Source organism: Lynx rufus, unplaced genomic scaffold (assembly GCF_022079265.1).
Source record: "Lynx rufus isolate CCGP_SWC_20201006 ecotype Redwood Valley unplaced genomic scaffold, mLynRuf1.p SCAF_6, whole genome shotgun sequence".
Taxonomy (NCBI): Eukaryota; Metazoa; Chordata; class Mammalia; order Carnivora; family Felidae; genus Lynx; species Lynx rufus.
The window spans coordinates 80,424,701-80,445,000 of record NW_025814878.1 but is presented as its reverse complement, the minus strand read 5'-3'; the positions used below and the strand labels follow the sequence as shown (position 1 = coordinate 80,445,000).

General features: G+C 41.2%; 1 protein-coding gene across 1 annotated transcript in view; it reads left to right on the top strand.

Annotated features, from left to right (window-relative positions):
* The first annotated feature begins 3,548 nt into the window (after positions 1–3,548).
* Positions 3,549–20,300, top strand: part of KCNQ5 (potassium voltage-gated channel subfamily Q member 5) — a 516,838-nt gene continuing 500,086 nt past the window's right edge. Inside the window, exon 1 of the mRNA XM_047102198.1 lies at positions 3,549–4,322. Within this exon, the coding sequence (XP_046958154.1) occupies positions 3,901–4,322 (422 nt within the window). The 5' untranslated portion in view covers positions 3,549–3,900. The remainder of the gene's footprint in view (positions 4,323–20,300) is intronic.

Genomic DNA, 20,300 nt, shown 5'->3' with positions numbered 1-20,300 from the left:
AAGATACCTAACAAATGCAATTATAGTTGCTATGCTTGTTGGTTTGATTATGATCTGATAGGAGAGAAATAAAAGCTAAGGAAAATGATGGTATAGCTTAAAGGGCATTCTATTCAAGAGTTACGAGATTTCACTTCTACCTCTAGGTCTACAAGACAAATAGCTAAGCCTTGAGCAAGTCACTGAACAGCAGCCAAACAATGGATTTCCATTTCATTGGTAAATTTCCTTTTTGCTCTAAGGTTTGAGAATTCTTCTTACCATTATTACTGTTCTGGTTGACCCAGGAATCTTACATGGATCAAAGTGCATCCACCTCACTAAAAAGTGGCATTTATATCACTCACTAGTTTATATGAACCATGAACATGACTTGTTGGGAAGATATGTTGAGGGGGTAGGGCTGGGGCAAATGGGAAGATGGAAAGCCATAAAGAAAAAGAAAAGGGGGAGAGTAATGGGATCACTGACATTTTGCGAAACCAGCTCAGATCTAGCTGTTCTTCCCGAAAAGTCTTAACCTGGGCATCTCCTGGCTCTTGTATGGAATTTTCAATACTATTATTTAAGAGTACCCTTCAGAAGAAAAATATAATGGGATAGAAAACACACTGAAATAAAATATTTCTAGTAACTATTTTCAGTTGAAACCATCTCCATATAGACTTCAGAGAACACAAGTTTCCAAGGTCACAAATTTCAGGCAGTCATCTTACAATCTGTGGAGAATGAATGGTTAAAAGCAAACCTATCTCAAAGAATGGGGAAGGCTAATCAACTCACACTTTACACTAGCAATAAACATTTGCCTTTGGAAAAACGTGGTTGTCTTTTGCCTTTTATATCTCTCTATAATGCCCTAATATAACTGTTATGCACAGAATACACCCTATAATGTTTTTACTCCGCACAATATGTATTCCATCCTCTCTTCTGATATCTGGATTTTAATAGCTCAGGAAAATAAAAGGTAGTTTCCTAGCAACATTTGTACTCAAACACAACAACAGAGAAAGCTTCATGACAATACTTTGTTTTCCCCACAATTAATTCCTGCCTTTTGAGGTAAGTTAGCAGGTAGTAAAGAAAGCAAGGGACACACAAAGAGAATCTGGTATTAGAGGCCATGCAGCCTCACCTGGCTTTTCCTTCTCAGGTATGCAAGGGCTGAATGAGTAGGGCCTGCAGCTAAACGCCTCTTTCTGAAAGGTAGTTGACAGACACTTTGAAATAAAACCATGTTCTCTTCTGTACGTACTCAGTTGGAGGTAAGGGCTGTTTGATGGGATACTGTACTGGGAAGTGAGATTTCTGAGTTCCTAGCAACCCTATGCTATGAACACTTGGGCAGGTCTCCTTACCTAAGCTAGCCCTCTAACTGGAGGTTACCCTAAAATATCTCAAAGGTCGAAACCAGTAAGAAGCCGCCTCTAAGCAGCTACTGATTACCAGATCTGATTTTTTTGTTTCATGGCATTTACTTAACATCATGGTTTTACTGATGACTGCTGCCCCGCCAGGAAAATATCACTGGGAAACTAAGCAGCAGGTGCTCTTCCAGAGAACCGTGTCGGTACCGGTTCTGCCTTCCCAAACTTCCTGCCTGCACGCTGGGCCCAGCTACATTAAGTGAGATGGAAGTCACCTGACCTGCTCAGAGGTGGTGGTCAAAGTTTGCAAGAGGGGAAAATCGCTTGGTTAAGAAGAAATGGTATTTGTTTACTTGCCTGCAGAATAGCCAAGATTTTCAAGTTTAAAGCGTGCACACGAATCATTTTGACTCTAGATCTTTCGCCCTGAAAGTCCAAGCACAGAAACTCCGCTGGGAATCTAAATATAGCAACAGCAAACTCCCCCCACCCTCAGCTGGGGTCTCGTGCTGTTCTAGGATTGGAGAGCTTGCTCCAAGGCGCTCTCCGCATCTGCCTCGAATAGCAGGGCACAGAGCAATCTCTCGCACCTCCACAGTGCGTGGGTGTGAAGTGTATTAGGGGAAAGAGACAGTGACTCTGGGTACTGGTGGTTGCCTCACAGTCACGTGGCACCGCGGCCAGCTGCATCTAGCTGCTCCGGCTCTGAGCTAGTGACCGCCGAGAGAGGCTTGGGGGAAAAGGAGGGAGGGAAGCAGGGTCCAGCGGGTGACCAGGAGCCAGCGAGAGGGCTTCACGCAAACAACAGTGTAACAATGCAAAGTAAAAGAAAGTAAAAGTAAAGCATTGAAATGCAGCTACTGCCAGAGGCAGAAAGGAGCTGCCGCGGGCGTGGGTGTGTGTACAGGAGGGAGTTGAGAGAGTCTGTATCCCCGAGGGGCGGAGACAGCTGAAATAAGACTTTTGCTTTAGTATTGCCTCGGCTTCAGGCTTCTAGAAGGAAAAGGCAGACGGAATCAGTACCTTGAGATCATCTGCTCTGGTGGAACCTTAGTTCTTTCTTCAGTCTAACGTGGTGGTTGTTTTCTTTCGTAATTTTGTGGGGGTGGGGGGTGAGAATCCACTCTTTCGGTAGAAGGTCCCAAGCCTGGCTTCCTTTCAGTTTCCCCACGCTGACTGTGAGGTTTAACTGCTTATGCTTTATAATGCGATGTTGCTGAAGGCCAGAGGCCGAAGCCAGTGGCACCGTGGCCTCCCTCCTCGCCTAGGGCGCGCACGCTTTGGGTCCCCAGAGTGTCAGAGGTGGTGGGAGACTCAGCCAGCACTGAGTCGCCACATGTCTCTCACCGTGTAAGTTACAGCCTACAGGGGTGGGGGAAGGACCCCAAGAAGCCGGTGTCCTGGGCTCTCTTCCCTCCAGGATTTTTCTCCCAGACTCTGGGGCCGCCGCTGCCACTGCGGAGACTTAACAGTTTTGTGACTTTTTTCGGACTTAAATGGAGATTTCTTGACGAAGGGAACCCAGTTCGCTCTCCCGTGGTTTCGCGCCGCTGTCAGGCGAAGCCCAGGGGCAACTCCTTAACCGCGGAGGAGCCACTCAGTAGTTTTTATGCCCTCCCTACACTCCACCCCCCGGGCTGGGAAGGATGTCCAGTTACTCGAGGGCTTGCTGCCTGATGCTGGGATGGAAAGTCACAGCCCGAGAGCTGGAGTGAGCCGCGGGGAGATGCCCGCTGCCCGCCTCTCCGCCTTGGGAGTCGTGTCCTGCCGGTCTGCACACTGAACTGGCAGAGACCCTCCAGCTGTGCGGGGGACCCGAGCGCCACTTCCCGGAGCGTCGCCCCACGCGCTCAGGTACTGGCTGGTACCTGAAGGGCAGGTCAGGGCCGTTCCACACACACACACCCCTTGCGGAAAGGATAGCAGGACCTGGCCCGGCATCTTAGCGGCGGGAGTCAGCAGAGACCTGCATCTCCAGTTTCTCTTCAGGGCACGAGGCCGACTTACCTTCCGGACAGCTCCAAAGCCCCTGAGAGAACTCAACCAAACTCGCGCCTCCAAGAGGGGCTTTCGAGCCAGGGGAGGGGGCGGACGCAGTCTGGGCGTGGGGAATCTAGTGAGAGAGGAAAGGGGGGAGCCTGGGACTGGGTGTGCGCTGGGCGCGCGCGTGGGAGCGTCCCGCACTCCGCGGGTCCGGCCCTGGGGCACTTGGGAAGGAAGGGGCTCTAGCTGCGGTAATGAGAGGAAGCAAGGGAAACCCTCTCAAAGTGACGTCCCAAACAGGTCCTGATTTCGAATTCGAAGCTAAAGACTGCTAGAAATTGGGCCTCCTTCGCACACCCCTCTCCGCCCCCACCCCAAAGCCCCGGCGGTTTGCTGGCTGCTTGCTTCCCCGCCCCTAGCTCGGAGGTCGCGGGCCGGCGGGCGCTCCGTCGGCCGCGGCTTCCTCCTCGAAACCCGCCGGCGCGCATGAGGCCGCTGCCCCCGCCACAGGCACTGGCGCCCCCCTCGCGGTGCCCGTGGTGATGCCATGCCCCGCCACCACGCGGGAGGAGAGGAGGGCGGCGCCGCCGGGCTCTGGGTGAAGAGCGGCGCGGCGGCGGCGGCGGCGGCGGCGGCGGGCGGGGGGCGCCTGGGCAGCGGCATGAAGGATGTGGAGTCGGGCCGGGGCAGGGTGCTGCTGAACTCAGCCGCCGCCAGGGGCGACGGCCTGCTGCTGCTGGGCACCCGCGCGGCCGCGCTCGGCGGCGGCGGCGGCGGCGGCAGCGGCGGCGGCCTGAGGGAGAGCCGCCGGGGCAAGCAGGGGGCCCGGATGAGCCTACTGGGGAAGCCGCTCTCGTACACCAGTAGCCAGAGCTGCCGGCGCAACGTGAAGTACCGGCGGGTGCAGAACTATCTGTACAACGTGCTGGAGAGACCCCGCGGCTGGGCGTTCATCTACCACGCGTTCGTGTGAGTACCCGCGGCCCCCGCGCGCCCCCCGCCACGCCCGCTCCGGGGGGTCTATGTGCCTGGCCCCGTGGGACGCACTCCGCGCCCACGCCCTGGCCAGGCGCGCGCGCGTGCACACACACTCTCTCACACACTCGCGCGCGCACACGTGGTGGCTTTTATTTCTTTGCACGTGTTTATGGTCTTCCTCCTAAAGCCTTCTACCTCCCTCAGCCCCACCTCCTCCACCTCTACGGACTCAGCCGTCTCCCCTAACACACCCAATGAGCTGCCCCGCAGTTTTAGGCACCGAAGGCGAGAGCCGGGCAGACCTGGGACTTAGGCTGCGCGGATAATTGGGAGCGATTAGGTCCCGAGATACAAAAATTTCAACCGCGAGGGGCGCCCGGGAGCTGGGAAAGGCGAAGGGAGGATGTGCGCCGGTGTGAGGGCTCGTGAGAGTGTACTGGAGAGGTTAGGAGGTGATGCCAGGGTAGGACCGGGTAGTGAGGGGAGAAACGGACGGCTGGGTCCTCAGTCCTGGGGGCGGAGCTGGGGAAGCTGCCACTTGGTGGGGAGGGCAGCTAGGTTTTAGGTGCGCCCGGAAACACGCCTCGCCACCATCTCCACCACTAACGGAAAATCTGTCAGTGCGTGTAGTCCTTTCTGCCACCGATATGGCTAAGGTCTAGAAAAGGCGAGCTGGGCGGGGCAAGGTGATGCTCTCGTGCAGTGGTAGAGGCCAGTGCTGAGCCTGGGGCTCCGGACCGAAGTGCGATAGCAGAGGCGCAAATGAGCCACCTGGGACAGGGATCAGGCAGTGGGTTAAGTAGGCATTTGTGCCTCCGAGTCAAAGTGTGTGTGTGCGTGTATGTACGCCTTCACCATCTAGCAGAGAATGAATGCTTAATGAGAAAATGATTGGAAGCAAATGTTTATTTTTCCCTTAGGCATTTAAAACCTTTCAATGGCTTTAAAGTTTACTACTGTTTTTCCCACAAGGTCCATTCATTCAGTCTCCTGTTAGAGTTAGCTTTATCTGGACGTTTTAAGGTAGTTTTATGCCGTTACACCCTATCTAATTATTTCTCTTTTTTTCTCATTTTTCATCTCTTTTTAGTTTTTTCCCCGTTTCTTATGTTAAAATGAAATATAAAGACATCAGCCTAAGGAGACCTGTAGAGAAGGTTTCAGGCACTCACTGATCCGTACCTTATTTCCTAGTAAAATAGGCTGTGAACACATAATCTAGGTTTCTTTTAGAAATGGGACATGACATCCAAACATAGTTCTCACCTGGGATGGAGGATTGGCATCAACAGCAAAAGCATTTTTTGAAATAACACGGAAGAAGGGGCTGGTTTTGTAAATAGGTGAACCTGGAATTTGACCATGTAGGAGTCAGGAAATTGGTGGAGTCTACAATCCGTGGGGCTCTGGTGTCTGGAAAATTTTACAGTCTCAGATTGATGTGAATGTGTAGCATTAGGTAGAATATTCCAGCCAACTTTCCATGTTACAATGCACACAAGGAGAACACTGTGTAGCATCATTACCACATCAAAAGGTGTAACTTTTACTGTAAGATTCACATTGGTTTAGATGTGGTCACTGTACTAAATGATAGGCATAGAGAAATACTATGATACTTTTCATGTTTGTCCTTTCTGAGTTGATATATAATTAATCATGTTACCTAGCAAGCCAGATAAATTCTTTTAACCTGTCAGGGTCTATTAAAACATTTAGCAATAATGATCCGTGTTCAATTTGGCAGCAAAGTATATACTGTATGGAAAATGATTTTTTTTTACAAGCGTATGCTCAGAATATTTGTAGATTTAAATTTACAGTATGATGCCATTGGTAAGTTTTAACTTTTGGTAAATTATGCACTGTATATTTGGATAGAGAGACAACTTTGGCTGATGCTCATGTTTTACATATCCTAAGTTTTGCCCTTGAACATGAATGAGGATTTACTGTAACGCAACATTGTCTTTTCAATATATTGGTGTTTAACAGATTTTTATGGCCTTACAGAATTTAGAATCTTTAACAAATAATTTTTCAAGAGGCTCAAGTTTGGATAATTCTCTACTCACCACACTTCATATCAACCTATCAATCAATGCCTTTAGTGGTAGATATGAAATAAATTATGTGTTTGTCAATACCATGTGCTAATAGGAAGTCTTGCTTTATACATTTCTAGACTCTGAAACTGTAATGCTTGAGCAATTAGGTAGGGGTGCTAGATCCACATTAGCAGGGAGAGGGAATGGATAGCATCATCTTCTGGGAGGATTCTACACAACTATAGCCCACCCTGAGGGACAAGCCATCTTTGGCAATTGCTTCTTACTGTTTATTTAGAGAGCTGACTTTACACATTAAATGAGTAAAAGTTACTTTGAGCTGTGAGTCTAACAAGACCATTAATAATAAAGGAAATTATATGAAAATAATTTCTAAAGCAGTGTAACTAATTCCCTGCCAGCCTGGGAATCCCCAAATCTTACTTTAATAACAGTGTTTGTAGCACATTAAGGTTCTTGCCAAGAGCAAGTGCACTGTGATTAATGAGGTACTTCAGGGATGGATTTACGTGGTCGACTAGTGTTTTCACTGCCAAAAAGCAAGAAAAGTATGTTTAAAGTTATATTTCAGGTAAAGACAAGTTTCTATTAAATATGTAAAAATCATTATTATAATGGCATTTTAATGGTATAAAATGTGTTTTCAAGTGTGTATATCTACTGATGAGATGTCTGGCAAGAGCAAGAGATGACCTACTTCAAATACTTTCTTCCAATATTTATGAATTAGTGGGGATTAGAGAGTCTGTTCCCTTACTATTCTTAAGGATTTACCAGACAGCTATGACTCCTCATTTCCTGTCTTCAGCTGTTCTTTGGCTGAATAGATGAACTATTCAAATATGAGGTGATATATTTATTTAAATGTTGTTTGTCCATTTTTTAAAATTTTATTTATTTACTTTGAGGTGGGGGGAGGGGCACAGAGAGAGAAGAGACAGAGGATCCAAGCAGGCTCTGCGCACACCCAATGCTGGACTCAAACTTACAAACCACAAGATCATGACCTGAGCTGAAATCAAGAGTTGGACACTTAACCACCTGAGCCACCTGGGCACCTCTGTCCATTTTTAATTCATCCTCTTTTTGGGAAAAGTTTAGAAGAATAATGGTGGTAGTAGAACACATGATAGGGCTTCATATATGAATTTGCACTGATGCAGCAAATGTGGTTCTAAAAAACAGCATGTCAAACAGGGTGCCAGATACACATAACCCCTACTTTGTCCAGAGTATCTTTGCCTGAGGTAATGCCATGCCATGGATCAGAATTTACAGATATTTTAAATTAGAAGAAACAGCCCACTCACCCAAGCTAAGAAATTGCAATTCATCCTTGACACCTTTGTTTTTATGAAACTTGGTCCTGCTGGCCATCCAAAAGATCATTAAATTCTGTGTATTCACCTTGTAAATATATTTCCTATCTATTCCCTTCTCTCCTTTGCTATTGCTACTATCCCTCTCTGTTTCTCAGTATCTCTCCATTGGATGATTTGTAATATTCTCCTGCTTAATTATCCAGCTTCTGTTCTCAACCTTCCAGCTTTCCACTCTGGCACCATAGTGTTTTTCCTAAAATGTAAATCTTATCATATCATCCCCTTACCTATAACCTTTGGGGTGAGGGTCATAAATGTAAATTAAATGGATTGAGGATGGTTAAGAGTTGGGAAAGTAGAGACAATAGTGTAGTTAACCAAATTCCCTGGAACAGTACACAAGACACTCTATGACATGGCCTCTGTCCATCTTTCTTTCTTCACCTCCTAATGTTCACTCTGAGCTCCAGCCTTATTCCGTGTGTCTCGTTGCTGTGCTTTTGCTCATGCTGCTTCTTTTAATTCTTGCCACTCCATGCGTTCTGGCTGTCTAACCCCTGCTCTTTCTTCAAAACACAGTTTAAGGATTGCTTCCTCTTAGACACATCTCCCCACTCCCAGGATAACTTAGGTGCCCCTTGTCTTAGGTTCTGTGGCACTTCAGGATGTCATTATGATGGTGCTTGCCCCACTGTTTTCTCTGTGAGCTACTTGGTCTGGCTCTCCCACAGGAGGGCAAACCTCCCACACAGAGGTAAGGAGAACTACTTATCTCTGAATTCCAAGCACCTAGCAAGATGCCTTGTACCTAGTAGGTTCTCAGTAAATGCTTGCTTAATGATTAAGTAAATAATTTCTCTTAGAAGCCTTTCATTGAGGAGTTTCCAAGTGAACTAAAGCTGATGGAACTACTAAATCTTTTTGATTTTCTTAGAAGATATTGATGACTGATTTTGAGGAGAAAGGTATGGAGCTGGAAGTGGGAGACCATTGCTTTGCTTCCAACTTTCCAACTAATTAGCTTTGTGACGTGGAATAAACCATTTCACCATTTTGGGTATCCAAATCTGTATCTGTGAAATGGGCATGTCACTGTCCAGTGTCGGTGATGGAGCCACGATGGCGGAGGATGCTGCAGGTAGTCTAACATTCTATCACAAAGGGAAGGTATATTTGTAATAAGAAGGGATCTTTTATCGTTTCTCTTCCTCATTTTTAGCTGCAGGACTACTTCCTAAATGGTCACTTTAAGTTTTCTCCTAACTCCTGGTGAGGTTGTGTGCCACATAGTAACCAAAGTGACCTTTCTAAAGAGTTAAACAGAATGCATCACTCCTAGGCTTGGAGAAGGAATCAGTTTGTTGTCTGTCTCTACCCAACTCTTTAAAGGCAGGGACTCTTTCCATCTTGTCCTTTGCTGTATCACCAGCACCCAGCACAGTGTCTGCCACATAGAAGATGCTTCTGCTTACAGACTGATTCACCTACTGATACCCCTAGTCTCCAAAGTATACTGCTGACTTCCTGGTGGAAAACAAGAGTTTACACTACTGGTCGCTACCTGTGTCAGGACTCAATTAGACCCAATAAATGACTTTATTATTTACATATATATTCTATTCTGGATTAAAGCTATGTCCATAGAAATTGATATTTGCCTTTTATTTTTACTCCTACATTCCTTAAACATCACCTATTTCCCTTACATGTAGAGGGGACTTATCCAAGTTATACTGCTGTATACCTTGCTAATAGGGTAACATAAAATGCTACAGATATATCCTTCAAATCGATTTGTTTTCAGAAATTTAAACAATGCTGTAGTATTTGAGGCTCATAGTAATATTGAATTAAAATATTGAAAGTGTTAAAATATTAGTATTGGGACTATTATGGCCTAAAGGAAATAAAACCTAAGAAAAAAACATTTCAAAATGGACTGAAGTCTTGATACAAGAAACACTATAAACAAGGAAGATTGCCAGCAGCCTTTTGATAATTGCTTGCAAAGAAGTGGTGCCAGTTTTAATTTTTAATTGCAAATGGCTATTTTGGCAGATGAAAATGCCAGCAGAGCATGTTTTATCCTAACCCAGTGGTGTGAAACGACTTGAAGTCCAATTGTTGAATAGCTGCAGTTCAGAGTTATGTTTAATGATTTGTAGATGTTTCCATTTTAATTTCCTTTTCTTCAACTATTTACAAGTATGCTATTTGAAGTTTTATTTTGTTGCAACCTGGGAGATAGATTGGCTTCACCACTGTATTTTTTATAATTACTGTAATTCTTTGATGGGTCTCAGAGTTTCAGCTGAGCCTTTTGATCCTTTGTTATCAGTGTGTCTAAAGAATGAGTTTCCTAAATGCTACTGACGTCATCTAATCCTAAACTTAAAGATAGTTTGAACTTCTCCATTATATAAGCATATATATGCACACATATTCCATGTGTATATTCCATACACATACCAACACACATACAATACACACACATACATTGTCAGTGAGCAGAGAACTTGTTCATGAAAATATTTACATGCGCTTTATTTTTGCTCCTCTAAAAGTAAGACATCTGAATAAAATGCACGTTAAAAAAAAAAGGATCTTAAAGTTACTCTTGGCAATATGGAGATTATATCATAATTTTAAAGATATTTAAGTATATATGGGCACTTGTTACAAACTCAGCCATAGTGTCTGTTGCTTCCATTTACCAGTGAGGTAATTCTAGAATCTCTACTCTTTCTTAGTCAGTGGTAGGATGATCTTTTATAATCATGTTATAATTTCTCTTTTCTTTTTTTAATAGTCAATTTAGTTTAATATTTAATTAACAGCCATTATGTGAATCAGTTAATGTGCTGGTTGCTGGTGGTTCAAAAAAGGGAATGATGTGGACCCTGACCTCAAGGAAATTCCATTAGGGAATATAATTACATTTGGATTCAATTATCAGTGTTATTGATTTGATAACTATGAGCAAGTTACTTCCAATAGTACTTACTAAATATGTAAAATAGGCATAATAATATTCCACCAAGGTATTACAGCATCATATAAATTATATGTGTATAATCACACTTAGAATGGTGGCTGTTAATAAAATTATAGAGAAAAATAGAAATAATGCAGTGGTGGGCTACATTGCTATTTTAAAGGTCTAGGATTTTATCCTGTAGGTGATAGGCAGTCTTTCAGTTAGGTGGGGTTTGGGCAGGTAATGATATTGAATTTCTATTTTAGATTGATCACTCTGTCAGCTCTATTAATGCTGGCTTGAAAGAGGAGATAGGAAAGCTTTTGAAACTGATGTTTCAACTTAGGCAAGAGATAATTTGGACTTGAACTGGGGCAGTGGTAGTAAAGATGGGGAAAAATATGATGGAGTAGAAATGTATTAAAAATATGGTGATTAAGTTGAAATATGATGATGGAGTTGAAATATAGTTAACGAAGTGAATTTGGAAAATGAAGAAGAGAGATAGATTTGTTATTTCTGGATTCCTGGTTTGGGTGGTTGGCTAGATAGTGGGGCCATTAACTGAGATCACAAAAACAGACAGTAGGGTGAGTGGAATGTTGGGGGTGATAAAATGAATTTAACAGTGGACATGTTGAGCTTTTAGTGACTGGGACTTCCAGCTATATATTTCCAGCAGCTGTGAATAAAAATTTAAAATACATAAAAGCACAAATAAGAGTTAAAACTATAAGAAGTGCATGTAAAGAGAGAGGGCAAAAATAACTTAAGGATAGAAACCTGGGGAATACCAACATGTAAATGGTAAACAGAGGAAATAGGGGACATTAAAAGGAATAGACAGCAAGATAGATTAAACAAATGAACAATAAAACTATAAATAATCTATAAAACAATAGATTAAAAAAATGGTTAGATGGTCAGGGAAATCAAGGATATTCCAAAAAGTGTGAAATGTAGACAGTGATTTAGAAAGATAAGGACTATGGAGTTACCATTAGATCTGGCAATTTCGAAGTCTTCAGTGATTTTGTAAGCTCACCAATTGTTCACCTTCAGTGAAGTGGTTAGGGCAGAAGTCAGAAAGCTCTTAATTGAGAAATGAGTCAGAAATGAAGAGACGAAACAGCAAATGTAAGCCATGTATTCAGTTAACCAGTTAGCAAGAATATGTTTCAAGAGAGATTGGAACACTAGCTAGAAGGAAATACAAGACTAAGGGGGAAAGCAAGAGAGAATAAGTTACCATCATCAGTAGTCATTTTAATTATTGACCATGTCTGGACATTGTCCTAAATTCTTTGTGCACATCAACTCTTTTAATCCACAGAATAGCCCTAAAAGATACTATTAATATCATCTCCCTTTAATAGATCAGAATACTGAGGTAGGGAGAGGCTCAGTACTCTGTCTGAGGTCAGCCACTGAATTAATGGCAGAATAGGGCTTTGTACTAAGGCAGATTGGTTGAGAGCCCATGTTCTTAGCCATTATATCTTGATTGTGATGGTACCTGTGGGCCTAGGGATCCTCCTATCAGATAGTGTATTTACAAAAACTGCTTTTGGGTCTCTTATAGATAGCTCCTAGCAATGTAGTATATGCATAATAAATACTTGGTGAAAAAATGAACAATAGTCAAAATTCCTTATGAACTGGTACCAGAGAATTATATATAAATTAGTAGTATTAGGAATGTTTGTTCCTTTGTCTTCAAATTCTAACCAGCTCAAGTTGTAATTTTTCCATAAAGGTTTTCCTGATACCTTTGGCTTATTTCCTTACCTCTATTTACCCATTGCTTTTATTATTTAGACTATTTACTTTAGCCCTTAATTACATTTTTGCATTGACTTCAAATTGTATCATTTATCTAATTCTTCACAAATAATTTCTAAGGAAACCAAAGAACCCTCTTTAGTATCTCCCAGATTTTCATTCTTTATTTTTAATCAAAATTCACCCTACCTATTGCTACCAATAAGATTGAATCTTATAATCTTTTGTTTTCCCAAACACGAATTTTAAGTTCTTCTAATTTAAATTGTAGAGCAATTTGTATTGAAGACCCAAATTGCTGTTATTGCTTCTTAGTACCATTCCCTATGAACATTAAATTTCTAATTTATACTTTCACTGCAGAATACCTAAGATTCATTTAAAAAGAACAGAAATTGCTTAAGTTTCATAATGGCTGAGCATAGAACCATTTTCTCCAAACTGAATTTACAGGATTTTATTTCTTTAAACTAATAAAATAAGCTTGTTTTCTTCATGCTAACATAAATACATTTCATTTCTCCTCCATGCTTGTCTCTGTCTCCTCTTATATATACATTTTTTTTCTGGGAGTTTCTCTTTTCTCTCTCCCATTTGTTCCATTTTCCACCCTTCTGCCCCCAATTAAGCTACTCTTAATTTTTTGTTTGTTTTGTCCTTCCTCTCCATGCACCCATCTTATTAGAATGGTGTTTCTGCACGTTTCTTTATATCATGTTGTATAATTTAATTCTCTTCCTGTTAAAGCTGTCTACTCTTAATCAGGAGATGCATTGAGTCTGTAATTGCTTACAAGCTCCAAGAGTGCACTGCTCCAAGATATAAGTAAACTGGGCCACCTAATTTACACATTGTATTGCAGTAATTAACAGAAGCCTCCAGAAAGATGTGAGGGCTAGAGACCTCTACTTTTCTTAGAGTTTTAGTTAAGGTCAAATTTCTTAGAAAATAAGGGAGTGAAGTCTTAAAATTGCTCTGAGATTTTCTAATATCTATTTATTATTTCTGAAATCTGGGAATATTCAGATAGATATGCAATAAATAATTTATAAAAAGCATATTTTTATATTGGAAACTGACTGCTATATATGGATGAGAAATAAATTGGAAATAATTTTTATTCCGGATGGAATTATAGAGAAAGGTACATTAAAGAAGTCTAAATATGTTTGTGATGTAAACAATAGTAGTTAACTTGAAAATATTCAACACATAGACTGCTATAGTCATGAGGGGTTTCCTTATTCATTGAGCCAAGAAGTAGATCAATAATTTGGCAGCACAGAGCTGTACTTTTCCTCTTTAATTGAGAGATTAAAGCATGGATTCAAAATGCAAGTGTCACAGGAGTACATATGAGATAGCAAACCACCTGTATTTTTTCCTACTTGGAAAATTTTCCAAAGCATAGACCATGTGAAAGCTATTTCCATAACCTTTTATAGAAGGGGAGCCTTCCATTTCTCTAAACCTTTCTCTCATACCTGAATGAATCTAGGACTAGATGGAATTGAGAATTTGGATTCTTCTTCTCACATTTTGAGTTGTTGGATACATTTCTCAGCTTTCTGATTTATTTTTTAATGTGTATTTAAAGAGACATTTTTTAATGTGTATTTATTTTAAGAGAGCATGAGCAGGGCAGGGGCAGAGAAAGAGGGGGAGAGAGAATCTCAGGCTCACCGTGGAGCCTAACACGGGGCTCAATCTTAAGACTGTGAGATCATGACCTGAGTGGAAATCAAGAGTAGGACACTTAACTGACTCAGACACCCAGGCACCCCTCACCTTTCTGATTTGTAAAGTTAGGACATAATTTGGAATATTTGTTCAATAACCTGACCTCTTATTATGTGTATGATCCTGAGTAGGAATTACCAGGGCTAAATGGAAATAGAACACAACCTGTTCTCTCAAGGAATTTTTTACTCCAGAAGGATATTAGTTTACTATTTACTGAGCTACAAAAACCATTTATCTGAATTGACTTAGGATAAAAGCAAAGGTTGGCCCTTTTCCAGCGGCTTTTAGCTGTTGCTGCTATTGAAAGGGTTTACAAGGTAAACTCCAGAATCACCATATAAAGAACTGCTGATTGCCAGTTCTCTTGACCCCTTGGGAAACTTTGGTGTTCAATTGCCTGTACAGGTGGGCGTTCTGCTCAGGGCATTCCCACACAAAGACCAAATACAGGAGTTCCCACTGATCATAGTAATTTCCAAAGAGTAGTAATTAAACTAGTTAAACTAAATGTTCTAGTTAATAAAACATTCTGAGTATGTTTAATTTGCTCCAAAGTATTTTTAAAAATAGAAAAGAAACCAGTGCTGCTTCATAATACTTTGTTTAGGAATGTTATTTTTTTTTTCTCCCCAAAATGGCTGAAGAACAATAATGTAAGCCAAAAATTTGTTGTTGTTGTTGTTGTTGTTGTTTACATCAAATGAAATGCCTATCTTCAGTATATACTCAAGTTTCTAATATTGTTAACTTCTTTATTCTGGTACCTGGAAGGAAAATATAATACCCAGCTTTCCAGAGGGTCTAGAATTCATTCATTCATTCATTCATTCATTCATTCATTCTTGGATTCATTCATTCAATAATTGAATGTCCACTGCATATCCTGTCCTCATGTCCTTGGAACACTTTGAAAATACTGCTTTGCATTTGATTGACTTTCTCTAGGCATGTGGAAAATGGCTCTCTTCTTCAGCTTTCACTTCAGAGTGAAAGTAAGATCAATAAGTGGAAGAATTTATGTTCATTGTGATCTCTAAGGTGCTTTTCACTCATCTCCTTAAGACTACAATCTAACCTTCAAATATATTTCTGAGCTAGATAAGCAATCAAGTTAAGGAATTACAAGGTGAGATTAAATTAGTTTTAAATTTTCCATGCCAGATGATAAAATCCTATAGCTCTGTTTTGCTTCATCAAATGGAAAAGGTAGAGAAGCTGAATGGCAATACAAAAGACTTTGAGGGAACCCATTTTTAACCTTCAAGATAGGATCTTGAACCCAAGGAACATTTACTCTTGCTGTCCTTGACAACTAGAAATGACAGTCACTTTGTTTAGGAACAACATTTTACCAAGCTTGCACAAATTGGTATCATGGTTTTTGTTTTCTTTTTCCTTTAGAAGAAAGCTGGATAAAGTCTTTTAGATTCAGGTCCACCAAAAGAGAAACACAATGTGATGTTTCAAAATCACCCCCAAAGGAATGAGCTACCCTAGTTATGTTACCTTACTTCAATCTTAAATTGAGATAGTCCTGCAGACCTTCTAAAGATAAGTCAAGAGACAAAAAAGGGAAGAAAAAAGTATCCAGTCATCACATTTGTGCCAATCATGTTGACTTCTAGGTAGTCATTCAGGCCACCAGTTTGGTTTGACCATCATGCTTCAGTGGCCTACTATTGTCTTCTCTAAGAAGAAGGAATAGTAGTCATCCCACTGAAAGTATAACTTATCTTTAGCAGGAAAGATTCTCTTACATGGTTCTAGAGTGTTCACTTCCAATGTTGGACTTGATGAGTTACTTCACAAATTACTGTTCCCAAACTAATTGGGTCATGTTTCCAAGAGCTATTTTCCAGAGCTCATGGGTATGGAGTTTCATTCCAGGCTTTGGGGCAAGAAGTAGATAATAAAAATAAGTTTATAGATGGTCCTAAGTGAGGTAGCCTAGACAACCTTAAACAAGAATAATCAAGACATTATCATCACATTGTGCTGGAGAAAACATAATATTCCTCTAATTCAAAGGTAGTTATCATAACTCACAAGTGCTGTCAGTGAGAGATTACATATTTTTCCTCCAAATAAGGTTAAAGACAATTACCTGAATTTTTTTTTCTCTTTGGTTGGTTGTTGGTCCAAAGTCCCTTTTCACATTGCAATCTTAATATAAGTTTGCAAAGCACATGATAATACATTTAAAAGTTATGTTTTATTTTTGTTCTTGTTTGTTTTTATTTTGCCTCAAGAGCCACGCGTAAAGTGAGTGGTTACTCCAGAATAATTGTCTGGGAGTGGTATGGCCACATTTCATGACAAGGACTTGGCCTGGAGTGTTTGCTCTGAGAGTGTGAAGGGGCAGAGAATAGAATTCAAAGGGAGAACTGGAGGTCTTAGTCCTTGATCAATTTTTGGTAGGAAAAAGAGATGAAAGAATTACAGGTTTCGAGGTTTCAAGCAAATGTGACTATGACCGAGTAGAAGTTGCTTAATTCTGTTTTAGGGAGAGACGGGATGCATGAGTGGACACGTTTGGGCATTGGGAGAGAAAGACTGAGGGTCATTAGTTACCAATGTGGAGGTGATGGATGAAAAAATAATAAAGGTGTTGGGAGAAGAATGTAGCAAGAGAGGTTTAGCAAATAGTGGCATGTGGGGAGAAAAGAGGGGAAAGAGGGGTTTGTGAAAGGGACAGAGAGGAGGAAGACCAGTGCCATACAGCATCCAAAGGAGAACCAAGACTCAGAGAAGGATTGCAGTGGGGCGAAAGTATTATAAAGAAGAGAAATGAAGATGTCAATGTAAAAAGTAGCAATAATATGGAAAGCAGGATAAAGGGAGAGGGGCCAGAACCTACAAGAAAACTCAGTGATCTAGGAGTGAACAGCATTTGCAGCACTATGTGCTAGGAGGACATCTAGTATCACAGGGGGAAAAAATCATGTCCTGGAAAAAGGGCCAAAATAACTCAACAACCCGTTACAATGCAAGTATAGCAGTCAGCATTTCAAAAGTCATCCACAGGATGAGGGGTGTCCCTGAAGGTATGGAATGGGGACTTCAGGGGAGAGGGTGGTATTCAGAGAGCTTCCTGTGAAAGCAGGGAAATCTGGTTTGAAAGGGGTTTTGCAGTCCCTGAGAGAGATGCTGATAAGTGCCAAGCAGTTATAAAGAGTTTGAGATAAGGCACCAAACAGTGCTTGGAGGGGAAAAGAAGGAGACAGATTAGGCTGCAGAATTGACAATTGAATGGGTAGAGAGAGAGAATGGTAGATTAGAGAGCAACAGTGTAAAACTAAACCTTTCTTTATTTCCCCAAGCAGCTGGAGGTGTGCACAAATATAAAAACCTAGGGAAAGGGCCCCCTAGAAGAGGAAAGATGAATGGAATTGAAGAGGAACAGATCCTAGAAAAAGAGAGATAGGGATTTATGGTAAATAAACAGTTTAAGGCAGCAGCCAGAGGTGAATAACACGATTTCTTAACAACTGCAAGGCCCTGATGGAGTTTGGCATAACCAGGTGGAAGACTCAGTGTGTGTGATTTGGAGAATCTCTCTGATGGTGGTGTGCAGAGGAGATTTAAAAAGCAGATGGAGCCATAACCCAGAGCTGGCAACTGTGTCTAGGGAATGAGAAATGCTCTAGGAGTCACACACACTAAACACGGGTGACCTTGGGCAAATCACTAACTTCTCTAAGCACCGACCATCTGAAAAATGTAGACATGATAAATGTGGAAATGTACAAGTTATGAAAGCTCCTTATATAATTGCTGGGGCGCGCACACACACACACACACACACACACACTCGCACACACACACACACACACACACACACACACACACAATGGTAGTTTTTATACTTCCTAACCAAATATAGTCTTTTAGCCTCTTCAGAGGAGGATATACTGCAATAATAAATACATGTAAAAACGTGTTTAGTGAATAAATGAGTGAATAAATGAATTACCACAATATATTACTTATTTTACAACAGCATTGTATTTAGTGCTAAGATTAGACAGTCAGAAATTTCCCTTTGCCTGTATAAGCTTTTTTAGCTTGAGCTAAAAGATTTTTCTCAGGAATCAGGAAATATTTTATAATGTCTTTATTTTTGAATACTTGGATAAAGGCACATTCTTAAAGCTTAAAGTTGAAAACACTGTCAAAGACTACTAATATGACACATTTAAATAATAAGATTATAGAGCTGGAACGACCTTTGGTAACTGCTCTAACACTGTCTTTTTTTTAGATGGGAAAACTGAGACTCTGCAAAAATGTTAAGTAACTTGCACAAGACCAGTCATTTACTGTCAGAGCAGCACTGGTGGCCAAGCTTTCCCATTGCCCTTACAGAAATGACTTCAGTTATAGGTCTTGTGATCTGCCCTCACCTTGCTCTACTGAAGATTCTCTATGGTTTTTAACATGTGAACAAAAGAAGTGAATAATGACATTCATTAAAAATACTATTGTTTGTTCAACTATTATGTGAAGAGTAATCTTTAAAAAAATTTTTTTAATTTTATTTTAGAGAGAGAGAGAGAGATAGAAAGCAGGGGAGAAGGGCAGAAGGAGAAAGAGAGAATCTTAAACAGGTTGCAGGCTCAACAAAGAATCTGACACAGGGCTCGATCCCATGACCCTGGGATCATGACCTGAGAGGAAATCAAGGGTCAGACACCCAACTGGCTGAACTACCCAGGCGCCCCAAGAATAATCTTTTAAAAAGCATTTTCTTTCTTTCACTCTGTATATTATCAGAGAAAATATTTCTCTCTTTTACAAATTTCTAAATGCCAGAAAAGGGTATTAATTTTTATGACCTTTCTTCTAAAGAAGTTGAATTCTGAAAAAACGGTCTCTTTGGGGGTTAAAATATATATTGGCTTGTTCTTTAAAGGCTCCAATAAATGAATAGATCAAGTAAGATACTAATTAATACTTAGTACTTTCAGTTGCAGCACTGTGGTTTCTTTCAGATATCAAAATCTGGGGAGAAATATCTCCAGAATTCCAGTAAGTGGGAGTGGGAAAAGCACATACAAACATTATATGAGGATTCCAAAAGCCTCCCTCGCTCCCTCTTGCTGTCTTTTCTTTCTTTCTTTCTTTCTTTCTTTCTTTCTTTCTTTCTTCCTTTCTTCCTTTCTTCCTTTCTTCCTTTCTTCCTTTCTTCCTTTCTTCCTTTCTTCCTTTCTTCCTTCCTTTCTTTCCTTTCTTTCCTTTCTTTCCTTTCCTTCCTTCCTTCCTTCCTTCCTTTCTTTTTTCTTTTCTTTTCTTTCTTTCTTTCTTTCTTTCTTTCTTTCTTTCTTTCTTTCTTTCTTTCTTTCATACACTCACACATACACACACACAAGCAATCTCACTAGGCAGATTCATTAGTGAAAGCAAATGTGTTCATCCATAAGTTCAAATGAACTCGAACACCTATATTTAAATGTGCCATGTTAAAGAGACCTAGCACCCAGCTTATATGCCCAAGAGAGCCTGGGCCATGACATACAGGAGCAGCAGGGAAAGACGACCCCAACTTCTGGAAACTCCTTGCCCTACTTTATGAGAGGTGAGGCACCTCTCCAGCTTTGCAGGTACAATATATATTTTCTAATGTGAATGCCTAAAATTAACTTAAACTTGATTTCTGCCCTTCTGGTATTTTTTTTAAGTTTATTTATTTTGAGAGAGAGAGAGAGAGAGAGAGAGAGAGAGAGAAAGAGAGAGGAGTGGGGGGACAGTCAAAGAGAGGGAGAGAGAAAGAGAGAGAGAGAGAGAGAGAGAGAGAGAATCCCAAGCAGTCTCTATGCTGCAGCACAGAGGCAGGGCTTGAACTCACAAACCATGAGATCATGACCTGAGCCAAAGTCTGATACTTAAATGACTCAGCCACCAGGTACCCCATCTTTGACTATATCAAATGTAATTTTTGTGGTTAATGTTATCATTAGAAAATTAATGGTTTCATTAATGAATTATGAGAGTAAAGGAATTTTGGTTACTGTTTAAAATTGTTGGCTTATAGGGGCACCTGGTGGCTCAGTCAGTTGAGCGTCCGATTTCCTCTCAG